Source organism: Phaenicophaeus curvirostris, chromosome 8, assembly GCF_032191515.1.
Source record: "Phaenicophaeus curvirostris isolate KB17595 chromosome 8, BPBGC_Pcur_1.0, whole genome shotgun sequence".
NCBI classification, from domain to species: domain Eukaryota; kingdom Metazoa; phylum Chordata; class Aves; order Cuculiformes; family Cuculidae; genus Phaenicophaeus; species Phaenicophaeus curvirostris.
In genome coordinates this window covers 28,615,841-28,628,707 of record NC_091399.1, presented here as the reverse complement: position 1 = coordinate 28,628,707, position 12,867 = coordinate 28,615,841, and the positions used below count along the sequence as shown (strand labels likewise).

The 12,867-nt window shown below is 50.4% G+C and overlaps 1 protein-coding gene across 1 annotated transcript in view; it reads left to right on the top strand.

Moving 5' to 3' along the window:
- Positions 1-12,867, top strand: part of ZSWIM5 (zinc finger SWIM-type containing 5) — a 97,945-nt gene that overhangs the window by 62,191 nt on the left and 22,887 nt on the right. The window contains 1 exon segment of the mRNA XM_069862949.1: positions 6,989-7,345. Coding sequence (XP_069719050.1) covers positions 6,989-7,345 — 357 coding nt within the window.

Sequence of the window (12,867 nt, the reverse complement as noted above, 5' to 3'; positions counted from 1 at the left end):
TTTTAACTTCTTCCCCTCAGACCATATGCGTTCAGAATAAGGGCTGTACATCTGGGTAGATTAAAAACCCATTTGTTGGTGGGTGGCGGAAGGATGTGGAAGGTGATGCTAGGAGGGAGGGGGGTGGTCTTGCCTTTGGGTTTTCAGGACCAGCAATAGAGAACAGTGCAGGCTGGGGGGGAAATTGGGGAGCGGTTTCGAATCTTTTAAGGTAATGTCACAGAATGAGACTGGAGCACAGCCTTGGTCCAGCCACCCCCAGGGAGGAAAAAAAGCCTCCATTTCAGGCTCCTGGATAAACAAACACCAGAAATCTCGTAAGGGTAATAATGGAAATCACTGGGAAATTGAGTTAATACAAGGGCATCTGTGTAAGTGAATGCTTGGGACAGGGAAACGGCTTTGTCCTTTAACTCTAGTAATGCTGGAGCAGATGGGAAGCGCGGTGTGCTTCACGCATTAGCTGGCTCAGATAAAGAGCAAGGCAGAGGCCAGTCCTCGTGGCTGATTAGAGGTTAACAGGGATAGAAACCAGCGGATTGACTCTTCATTTGCAGGAGGTGTTGTGGGATCAGAGCAGATGGCAGAGAGAGCGTCCCTCCAGCTTACTCAGCTGCTCAGAGGATCTTACGGCTCCCTCCAGCACAAACAGCCCCACTCGCATCTCCTCTTTTTTACAGCAGCAGCTCGTGTTTCTTTCCTGGCCTACCCGGAGAGACAATATTTCTCCTAAACCTGTGGTAATTGGTGTTTGAGGCTGTAGGTACGTGTGGGGACACTTTGCAGGCATGATGCATCCTTTTCAGCTCAGCCATATCCCTTTGTTACAGCTCTTCTGGCATCAGCTCAGCCGTGAGCGTGGCTCCTTAGCAGGGGCTTTTAATCGTCTTGATTTGCTCTGTGAAGCCAGAGGTGATTTTCCAGGATGGTAATGACCGAGAAATGACAGGAGTGTGGTGGGGAGGAGGGCTGCGCAGGGAAAATGTACGGCCAAGGAAGCACAGCTGCATTCTGCTGGGGCAGCATCCTCCGGCCAGCCATCGCCTGCCTCCTTCATCCCTGCCAAGGTCTTGTTCAACAGCAACACCTTTGCCTACGATCACAAAAAGAAATTGCTTTGGGGAGGAGGGAGACTGTAAACTCATACCAGCTCTGCTCATTGACTCGCTGGAAGCCTGGATTCCCTATTTTGCAAGGGAGAAATGGCAGTTGATTCAGCCTTACCCTCTTCCTTTTTGTCTGCCAGCGCTCTGAAAAGGCACATTTTATCTGTGTGTGACAACACCTGCCTAGGGTGCCTCTCATTGAGCCGCGCTGAATCAAAAGAGCAACAAGAAAAGTGGGTTTAATTGCACACATCTTCAGCAGAGTCTTTCTTGCACTGGCAGCACAAAAGGCCAGCTCGGCGCTGGTTGAATGGAGCCCGGGAGGGCTGGGGCGCGCTGTACTCTCCGTTACTATCGGAGGCAGATGATTCACTTTGCTGGAGCATTGTCATGTGCAAATGAGTTCATGAGCCCATCTCCTTTCCAACTGCAAGGTCAGGGACTCAGCAATTGTCAGCATCAGCCGGCTGGAGGAATTGATCTAGAAGCTGGGAAGCTTCGGGAGATTTTACTAAGCTCTGCTTCCCACCACGCGAACACACCGACACCTCCCTCCCACGGGTGTTGTCTACATTACAAATATTGACCAATTTTAAGTTCACGTTTGGAAAGCTGCTGTTTCGAGGCGCGGAAATGTGACTGAGAATGGCTTATAAATAACACTCAGTGCAGCAATTATTATTCATTGCGAGTTATGGCTTTCACACAGTGGAAAAACAAATGGTTTTTCCACTAGGAGCTGGAGCTGCAGTCTGTTTAATCACTAAAGAGCTTGGAATCACTTTAGTTTAAAATACCTTTCCGCTGTGGTTTGGAAATTTAGCAAAAAAAAAATATTTGGGTCATGTTAATCTAGTGTATATGCTTTGCGCTGAGAATTTCAGTTTACCTCATCTGCATCTGCTGAGCCCCATAAATATCCGTGTGTTCGTTCCCATTTGGTTTTGCAGAGCTCCTGCCTTCCTGAAGGCGCAAACACGGATTTGAAATGGGGTTGGTCTGCTTAGAGGTTGGGTCCTGGGAGCTGAGCACCGTGCGTGACAGTGACAAGGAGGGGAGGCTGAGCCACTATCTACCATGATGGGATGCTGGTGCCTTTGGGAAGCTGCATGGATGGACTTCCCATCACATTGCTCCTAACAGCCCTGCCCAGAATATCAGCCTTGGTTACTAGGAGGTTGTTTGAAGTTTTTGGGAGCCGGATGTGGGGCAGGTTCTTTCTGTGCAGCATCCAGTGGTGCTTGCTCAGGGCAGGTGGATGTGGTTGCATGTTTCCATCTGCAGGACCGTTCTTTGCCCTGCTTCAGGGTTTCCGCAGAGACGGAGAAAAGCCTGCAGAGGAGCCACCGTGACATCATGCTCCGTGCATTACCCATGTGTTACTGGTCCCCATCCTCTTGTGCAGCAAGCTCAGATGGCTTCTTGTTCTGCTGGTCCAGGGCTGGATTCTAGAGGTGGCTGTGCTAGCATGAAGCTGCTTCCCCACCAGGATCGCACTAATGCTTTGTGAAAAGCAAGCGAGTGCTGCGCCTGGGAAGAACAAGCTAATATTTCCAAATGGCACAACTTTGCGAATGACAACTGTGACTTCTGCTTGTGCTGCGGTGTGAAAGCTGGGGGATGGCTGTGAGCAGCAACTGCCAGAGGGAGCAGAGCTGAGTTCTCAAGTTCCTGGCTGGTGTTGTAGCTGTGGGGTCCTCCTCTCTCCCTTCTCCTCCTGATGGATTTTGGAGGGCTCTTAATGATGGTTAAGAGAAAGAAAGAAGTTACGCCAGAGTTTTTCTTGTTTCTTGGGCTTAAATTTGCACCTGTGAACTTCAGCTATTTTGGTGTAATCAGCTTGAACATTGGTTTACCTTCTGTAGTTTGCTGGAGGACCCAAGACTGGAGGTCTCCACAGCCAGCCTGATGGGGGGTTAGAGCTGTAGGGTTAACACGTTAACATCTGGGTTAAAAATCCCCAGCTGAAAGTCTGGCTGCTCTTACAGAACTGGAAGAGTCTGCAAAGCTGCTTTTGCTTGAGCAGGTTTAGAGACCAAAGCATTCTCCGCCTTGGTTAAAGATTCTTCAGTTGAGGCCTTAATGGTCTTGTCCTAATACGAAGTCTCCTGCACAGGAGCTCCTGTTCCATCGTAAACTGTTCCAGAGCTCTGGAAAGTTTGGTGGGGCTGTGGGAGGACCAGCTTGTGGGGTTTTTCAGCTCCAGAGAGGGAGGTGTTGCCCAGCTGACGAGTTTGGAAGTGCTACTGATGTGGAGCTCACAAACTCCCAGAAGACATGTTGAGGATTGGTTTTAGCTTAAATTGGAGGCACAATATTCTGCTGCATGAATGTAGTATCAGAGCTGAGATTTGTGGGGTAGATCTGCTGAAAAGGTCCATCCTTCAGCATTTTGTCCTCATTTGATGGGCAAGTGGGATGAGGAAGGGGATGTGCTCCTCGTACCCTGTGTGCCTGTGAACGTTTGTGGCACCTTATTGTGTTCTTTCTGGGGCAGGTGTGAACACTCGGCTCCTTTTGCAACCTGGATTACAAGGGCACCTGCTGAGAAGCATCCATGGTGAAAGCAGGGGAGGCTGTTCTGGGGCAGAGAGGAGGCAACGTTTTTCTTGGGACAAAGCTCGACTCTAGTGGGCTGTAACGAGTCTGTACTTAGAAAGATGACAATACTTAATTATTTCTTTTCCATGGTTTTCAAGCCCTGGCACTGTTACTTTGCTGGCAGCAAATCAAACACCAAGTTAGCTTATGTTAAGGAACAGAAGATGAATTCCTAGATAAGCACTCGGCTGTGGGATCATCTTAAATTGAAATGTGTGGGGGGGACACAGAGGAGAGTATGTGTTTGCCCTCAGCGCTATCCAGACACCGTGACCGCAGCCAGGACTGTTTTCTCTCTCTGCTGGAGCGCCGGTATTGCCTGCCCCATGTGCTGCTTGGGATGCAAGCTGAGTTCCAAGGAGAGTACAGGGACAGCTGTCCTTCTTCAGGGTGACCTGTAGCCTCTTGATGACTGTAGCATCAGGGTTTTATGTGGACCAGGCATGAGGTTTTTTGGCGTCTGATGGAGTAATCACACTGTAACCTACCCTTTAACTGCTACTTTTCTCCGGTACAGTGATACCATCGCTGCTGAGCTGGTGAAGCCATCTCCTACCTGCAGGTGCCAGGGTCAGCGCTGGGTGCAGGCTGACCTGCTCTTAATGTAAATATTCTCAAATAATGCCGTTGTTCCTGACAACTCTTCTCTCTCGTCTTCTCACTGCGTTTAATTTCTGGCTAAGCTTTTCATAAATGTTTTGTGTAGAGTTTCCAGTTTATGTTAAGTAGACCTGCTGCCACCGTGGCTAAAATCTAAACCAACAGTTGCCTTAGGGCTTGAGTGCCAGATGGACTTGGTAGTCACTGATGATCCTGTTCGACCTGCAGACCCCAGCTATGACTGGCAAGGACTGGCTCTCACAGAGCATGGGGAATCACGGCTTTAGGATACCTGAGAGCAGCCTGGGAAGTGTCTGGGCACATCTTCTTTCTTTGTGAGGCAGGTTCAGACCATGCTTGATGTATTTTCAGAATTACACCTGCTTGAAAGGGGTCATAGAATAATAGGATCGTTAGGGTTGGAAAAGACCTCTAAGATCATCCAGTCTAACCATCAGCACAACACTACTGTGCCTACTAAACCACATCCTGAAGTGCCACATCTACATGGTTTTTTTAACACCTCCAGGGAAGGAAACTCCACCACTTCCCTGGGCAACTTTTTCCTATGTTTGACCACTCAAACCACCCAGGTCATTTGGTTAAACAGGTTCCTCCAGCCTTACACCCATTAGCCCCAGTTAGGGTCTGGCCCATGATTCTGGGAACGTAAGCATTTGAAGGCAGTATTTATGGCTAGTAATTTGTCTTAGAGGGATTTTTATATATATGTGCGTATATGCCTACGGGTGTGCATACGCATATATACATACATTATTGCTCAGGAACGTAGTTTCCAGTCCTTTCAACTTGTTAAAAAAGTAAACTAGGGAGAAGCTGGCAGCGAATCGGAGTCGCCTGCCAAGCATCACAGACCAGAGAAGTGGTAAAACATAAACACTTCGGAGTTTATCTTCAGGAATTATATAGTTTGGCTGCTGGAGGATGGATTCGTGTGGAAGGGGAAGCTCATCGGTCCCTGGCTGTGCTGCTCCCGTGGCGTGGAGCCCAGCACCTCTCCAGCCACGCTTCCACTCCTGGCACTGGGTGAGCGAGAGGGCACTGCAGGGTTGTCTGTCCCTCCTCTCTTCCTCCGTTGACCATGCAGGGTGGTTTTTGGGTGATGGCAGCAGAACAGTTCTGCTTTCCCCCTCCCCTGCCCTAAAGTGAAAGCAGACCTCCTTGCTGCTTAATCAGATTTGAATGTGGTTTTTGGCATGGCTTTAAAGGGACTGGCAGTGAATAGCTGGTTTTGATGCCATTTATTAAAAACCTCTGCTAGAATTTGTCTCGGAAAGCCTTTGTGAGAGCTGGCAAACGCACAAGAGTTTGATGCAGTTAATGTATTTTAATCTTCACCCCCCTACCCCTTCTCCTTTTCTGTCGCTAATTGTAGGTCTCTCAGCTGTCTGCCGCCTTCTCCAGGGGGACGGCAGGCTCCGCAGGGACCTCTGTGCAAACATAGGCTTAATAAGGTTGTGGTGGCACAGAGAAAAGTGAGCATCCTCTTCAGGGAGGAGGGCTGCGATGGATGGCGTGGGATGCCAGGTCCCAGTTACCTTGTCAGGCTCTGAAACAGGGGTGCTGGGTGGCCCCAGCGGTGTTAATTGACCTCTCGGTGTGGCTTCGTTCTCCTTGAAGCAATGAGGCAGACAGATGGTGGAAACAAAGATGTCCCTTTTCCAGGTGGTTGGGCAAGTGTAAAGTGTTGGTGTTGGATCACCTTGGCAGCCACCACCTCCTGAGAAGGGACTCCCCGGGCGTTTACGTTGGGGTTGATGAGCACCCAGCCTTTTCTCGCTGACTTTTTCCCTTGCTTACTTCGTGCATCCACTTTCCTTGGACCCTGAGAACCTACTGAGCCAGTTCTCACCCTTCACCCACATTTTGGACTTGTTGGGGCTTTTTTTCACAGTTTGTGCCTGAAGGTGCTGCAGCCCCATGCTGGTGGGGGTTGTCAGGAGCACTGTAATGTTTGCGTGAGTGATTTGGATTTGTCCCTGCAGCCCAACACATGGATCACGCTGATGAGTGGCTGGATCCCTGGCAGCAGTATTTCAGGGAAAGCTTAAGAGCTCACAGGGGAGCAGCAAATATTGTAGAGCTCATGGAACAAATTGAGGGGTGGGGGTGTATCCCCAGTCTACGGTTCAGGTTGTTCCTTGCTCCTGTCCCTGCTGTGCAGAAGAGCTCAGAGCTGCCCTGGAGCGCTCTACCTAGTTGAGGGACTGAGGCTTGAGTGGCATTGCATTTAATTTGTGGGGTTTTTTGTCTGCCTTATCAAAGAAAAAAAAAAGAAACTGGCCTTTTTCTGCCAGCCCTTGCTCACATGATTTACAAATTCAGCAAGAGGGAGGTGTGGATGAAGATGACTCCCAGGAGAGAAGCAGTCTGAGAGACTCTTAAACAAATGGGAACTGAGCGGCTTTTCTTGTCCCCTGGGGGTCTGGCTATTAAATAAACTCAATGAAGAGTCTGCATGTGTGTGTCCGTGCAGGAGTGCATTTGTATGCAGGCTGGGTGTAAGGCACCAGGATGGCATCCATTGGGTGGTGAACTCCTTGACACAGCGATATGTGGTGGCCTTGGCTGGCCCTGTCCTCCTTTCAGAGTTTGCATGGGTGGTCATGGTCAGAGAGAATCTAATGTGGCCTTTCTCCTCTTCTCCTTTTGTTCTTCAGGGTTCCACCTCAGTGGGACAGTAACAGAACCAGCGACTGCGACAGAACCAGAGATGACTTACAAGGTGGCCATCAGCTTCGACCGCTGCAAAATCACCTCAGTGACATGTGGCTGTGGGAACAAGGACATTTTTTACTGCGCCCATGTCGTGGCGCTTTCGCTGTACAGGATCCGCAAGCCGGACCAGGTCAAACTCCGTCTTCCCATCTCAGAGACCCTTTTCCAGATGAACAGGGACCAGCTCCAGAAGTTTGTTCAGTATTTGATCACGGCGCACCACACCGAGGTGCTGCCCACTGCCCAGAAGTTGGCTGATGAGATTCTGTCGTCCAACTCGGAGATCAACCAAGTGCACGGTAATTCCTCCTCCATTCCTGGGAGGCTCAGCACTGATTCATTTGGGGCTGGGGTGGTGGCTTCATACCGATGGTGGTGGTGGCCTCCATGTTGCTGTCTTTGTCTCTTGCTGCACAGAGAGAGGTGACAATGTCAAACTGACATTAATGTATGAGTTTTGGGGCCACATTGATGTTCATGCATCCTCATTCTGCCCTCTGTTCTTCTTTATATGCTTATCTGTCAAACGCTGGCTTTGACTGGCAAGAAAAGGTAGAGTAGGCTGGCTGGTGAGGCACAATAGCTTGGAAGAGGATGGAGAAGCCAAGTGTGAGGAGAGGGAGGAATCATGTTTAGTCCCCCAGCACAGAAGGAAGTGGTGCTGGGACCTGCAGAGTAAGGGGTGCAGTGGGGACATGGCTCCTCCATCGTGCCAGGGACATGGTGTCAGCGCAGCCCTGCAGATGTCAGATGTAGCTGAGCCGGTGGAAGATAAAGCTTTAACCTCCGTGGGTGTTAGTTTGGCCACGATAAATGAACACCACTGTCCTAACCTACTGCACAAAGGCAGCAGAGATGCATCCTGGGGCTTTGTGTTTGGAAGATGCGTGTGACTTCCTCCCCTGGAAAGCTGGGGGACAGTGCCCATCCCATCCCCACTCCAGTTGCCCAGTGGGTGGGAGGTAGCCCAGGCTCCCTGGGGAGTTGCCCTGAGGCTCTGTTCATCAGCCCACACTGTGTCTTTTCATGGAGCCCAGGAGCTGAGGTTGCCCAGGGTCTGCAACAATGAGCCGCTCCCCACCGTGCCTGTCCCACCAGCTGTAGAGCGGAGATAATAAAGACTTATCTGCCACGGAAGGGCGTTGCAGGGATTAACACATGCCTGTTAAATGCTCTGAAGATGAAAAGCCCCATATGCAGCCTAAAATAGGATCTGAACTGGTTGAATCCACATGTAGAGATGAGGCCAGGAGTCTACATCCACCACTGTGTAGGGGTGATAGTAGCTCTGATCTCAGGTATTTTCCCTTCCCCTCCCTCTGGCTGGTCATTCCTGCTTCTACTTTGGGAGAGGCTTTTGTCTCCTCCGCTGGGCCACATCTGCTGCATGTGTGGTTGTGCTTTAAATTACTGGCCTTGGGGGTTTCCTCATTTTTCAGCATTTAAAAAGAATGAGGAGCTGTGGTACTGCAAGAATCTGGTGAAGTCTGCTGCCTCCCCAAGCTGATTCACTAAAGCTGAGAAGTTGGGCAAGATCCCTTCTTGGCCATTGTTTGAGGCTGCTTTCTCCTAAACAGAATGAATAAAAAGCTTTTAAGGCTCTGAATATTTATTGCTCTAGAGTCAGCAAAAGCCTGGTGATTGGAAGTCTTATGAAGATACAGAAGTTGGCTCTGGTTCAGTATCTGACTCTTGTTTTTACAAGTGGCTTTAAAAACAAAGCAAAAATTCTCTGTCCCTTTAGACTTGTGCAAATTCATGCACTTCAGTGTGCGATTCTGAGCTGACAGAGACGCCTTGACTTGCTCAGCAGAAGGCAGCACCTATCCAGCACGCACGTGGCTGCCTAGCCCAGGGTCACAAGCAAGAAAACCGCTCTGCAAGCAGGGATACAGCCTGGTCTCATCCCGTGGAAAGATGCAGATCAGTCTGAGATGATTAAAGATGATCTAAGATGATCTAAAATTCATAGATGTTGCACCTTCTGAAAAGGGAAGCTCCAAAAATCTCACATTCGTGTTCAGAGTGGTGTTGTCTAGGATTTCAGCTCTTAATCCTGGACAGTGTTGCAGGGATGAAGGGCTGTGGGTTGTGTGGTGCTGCCTATGGGTGAGCAATCTAGGGGCTCCAGTTGAAGGGCATCCAGATTTTTCCCTCTGTCTTGCCCTTCCCAGCAGCAGTTCATGCGTTCATAGAGGGTCCCCGATCCTGGGATTTGAAATTCTTCGAGGTACGCTTTATGTAGAGCTTACACATGCAATTCTTGGCCCCGTCTAGTTCAGACCTTGGGGTCACACCTCTGGGTTGAGGTCAGGCTGGCTTTTTGCAGGGCAACCTCTGCAGCCTGAACAGTAACCCAGTGTGTGCGTTGAACACCTGAATTCGTTACACCTTGAAGCAAGAAATCCTATCTTTTTTTCCCCCCATTTTGAATGAGGAGAGTGTATTGAGCTTCAAATGGTTTAATGGTTGGATTCAATGATCTGATGGGTCTTTTCCAACCTGGTGATTCTATGAAATCAGCCCTGGATCTTCCCCACCTGCCTCTAGCCACACAGAGGGCTGCTCCTTCGATGTTGGTGTTGAGCATGTGGGATGGAGGAGCCAATTCTACACCCTGGGAACACTCCAGGCTCTCTGGGGAGTGCCCCTCGTGCAAGGGGATGATCGGATTTTGTAAAATAAGGCTTTCAGGGCTGCTCCTTCTCCCCCTGCGGAGCCTTAACAGCAAAGAAAATTACAGGCCATTGTCTGGTGCGCTGGGCTCGGGGCGTCAGAGCTTTGTTCCTTGCAGGAATCTTGTAGCCGCGGGCTGCGCACCGCATGCCGATCTTCCTGTCTGCCTTCCTAGAAGGAAATACAAACTATCCAGTAATGATGGAGCCTTGGAGCGCAGCCAAGGCGTTCCCGTGTTCTCGAAGGATTCAATCTGAGCGGAGAGCCTAGGTGTGCCTGCCGCTCTACTCCCCACTTGACCTCTGCCTGCTTAAGTGGGTCACGTTTCTGCTCTCGTAGCTGGCTGCAAAGAGCATTGTGCTCACAGCGAGGACACCTCGCGTGTCTGACGCCTCCACACTTGGCATCTGAAGCTGCAGCTGGAGTGAGGAGACAGGGGTGGGTTTCAGTGCTGCCGTGTTCCCTCGCTGAGTGTGTTCCTGCTCTCCGGGGACAAAGTCAGCAGCAGTAATTATCCAACACAGAGCAAGGTTGTCCTTGTGCCAGCAAACGTGGCTGGCAGCTGCGTGGCCTTTCTTGGTAGAGTGGCTTCTGGGGCAGCCAGGACCTGCAGCTGGAGTGCTTGGATCCAACAGCCAAGCCATAATAAGGTGAGGAGTGTCTGGTGGTGGCCACCTTGTTGCTCTACTCCTGCTTTTCCAAGAGCATCAGCCCAGGGTTTGTGTTGGTTTGGTGTGGGGCCAGCCTGACGTGGGATTATATAAGCTTAGAAAGTAGTTCAGGGCCACCAGCTTTGGTGGGACGTCCTGGGGATGGGTGCAGCTTAGCCACTGGATAGATCCATGCTCTACCACTGTGACTCACGGGAAGGATATGTCCTTCTAGGGTGTGGACGAGGAACAGAGTGCAATTGCTTTGGTGCAGTAAGCAGAGAGAGCCAGGTGGTATCAGAGTAGGCAAGGCTGAGAAAAAGAGATGAAATGGGAATTGTGGGCAGAGAGGGAGATTTCAGGGCAAAAATAAGCGATATAGAGGAGGAGGAACTCAGACTCGGAAGCACAGTGAGTCCCAGCAGCAGTGCTGGGTTTCCTGCTCTTGCAGTGTGGATCCAGTATCCAGCAGCAGTGAGTATGCAGGGTCCAAGTCATCCAGCAGACTTGGGAGGTGGCATTTATCTCCTCTTGTGTTTTGGTTCATGCTTGTAGAGAGTTATTTGAATTTATTTTAAGAGGAAGACAGCATCAGTGTGGAGTGTGCAGGAGGAAAGCTGCTGTCTCAGATACATCCTTTGAACCTGATTGGGATGCCAGGCTTTGGCATGGGAAAAGCAGACTTGCTCACGCAAAAGCCATAAGAAGCTCTCTGCCTCATCTTCTCACTTTTGTCCCAGATATATTCTTGGTCACCTTGAGCCCTTCCTTCAGCTGCTGGGCTGGTACTGTCCTTCACCCGTTGGCCTGTCTTTCTTGTTGTGTATAGCAAGTTGGCTGCCAGGTTGGCTGTGCAGGAATTCCCTGCCCACTTGTCCTGTCGCACTGTGTCAGGACTAATGTTTGAGGAGTCCTCAGGCAGTCTTTAACTTTCAGGTCATCCCATGACAGCGTCTGGAGGGCAGCACCAGTAAATCTATTTGAAATTCTGCCTTCCTGCTGGGGAGGAGGAGAAGGTCAAGTCTCCAGGGGATTTGTGTTCCTGGTTGCTGAGCTGATGTGAATTTAAGGGAAAATAACACACCTGAGCGCAGAAGGGAAAGGCTCTGCCCATGGCTCTTCCTCCTCATCTTGCAGAGCTAATGGGGTTGCTGAATGACCCCAGAGCTTAGGTGAGATGTTTAACAAAGGGCTTGTAAAGATGACCAGACCCCATGCAGGTACCACCTGGGCCAGAAAGCTCCTGGCTGTCATGCTGGGGTCTGATCTGGCTTCGCTTGTTCCATTGCTGTCAAGTGGGTGTGAATCTTGAGGCCGCCCTGGAGGCTCCATCCAACCTGCCTCCCCTTGAAAATGAACCGGGAGACTTGGCGGAGCTTGTCTCCTCACTTTGCTGCTATTTTTAATCCCTTGTGAGAATTCATTTCCTTTCTGGTGCCTGGTTATTTTCTCACTGAGGTTTTCTGCTGTTTATTTGTCTTATGTCCTGCCCCCGCCCAGAGCTCTTCCTTCACTTCTCTTTTCTCTCTGGACGCTGGAAGCATTCAGCGATGCCACCACGTGAAGTCATGAGATGGTCCTTGTGAGCCACTGCCACAAGAGCCAGCATTGCTCCGGGCGGCTGTGGCTCCGGCTCTGGGGCCAGCACGATGAGACCCTGAGCCAGCAGCCAGTGCTGGGCGCAGTCGGCTGAGATGCCTGCAAGCCAGATGCTGAGGTGGCCACCTACATCCCTGGGTTGCTTTTACCATCAGCTGATCAGATCCAGGCACTGACTAAAAATAATAATTATCCCTCTTTCTTTGTGTTGCCGCTCCTGCTCCAGGTAAGATGCTCTAGGATTGCATCCCACACTGCCTGGCTCATGTATCTCCCCTTCTTGAGTTCAGAAGCTTGGGTTTGGGATGTGCCAACGCCTTGGCATGACCCATGAGGCCCCACCACCTCCTCAGCCCTGCAAACCTGCTGCTTTACAGACCAGGAGAGCCTTTTGCTTTATTCATGTTGGGCAGCTAATTTCTGAGCAAGGCATTGTATTTTCCATGCCTTTCTTTGCTCTGTTTTCTAATTTGTAGATTTTTTCCAGTCCTTATTTCTCAGTCTTTGTGTCTGCTTGGAGAGGTCTTGCTTGGCTGTTAAACAGTTAAACCCCGAGCCCGCAGCAAGGCAGGGGTCCTGCTTGGAGTGTGATGGATTGCATTTTTATCTTTGTTTCTACAGCCAGTGTAGAAACAAACGGGGCTGGGGAAACACTTATTTCCAGTCAAGATGTGTAACGGTGTTTCCTTAAATCTGAATCTGGCAGGACCAAAATCCAGCGCATCTGAAACAGGGCTCTTTGGAGCAGGAATGCTGCTATATGAGAAACGTGTTACGCAGGCGCCGGGCTGTTTTACATGCCGTTCCCTGCTCCTTTGGAGCCGAGACATGGAATCGTTCATCGGCTGCGTCACGGCGTGCCGCTGCCGAAGCCCCCGTGGTGTGAACGCTGGCAA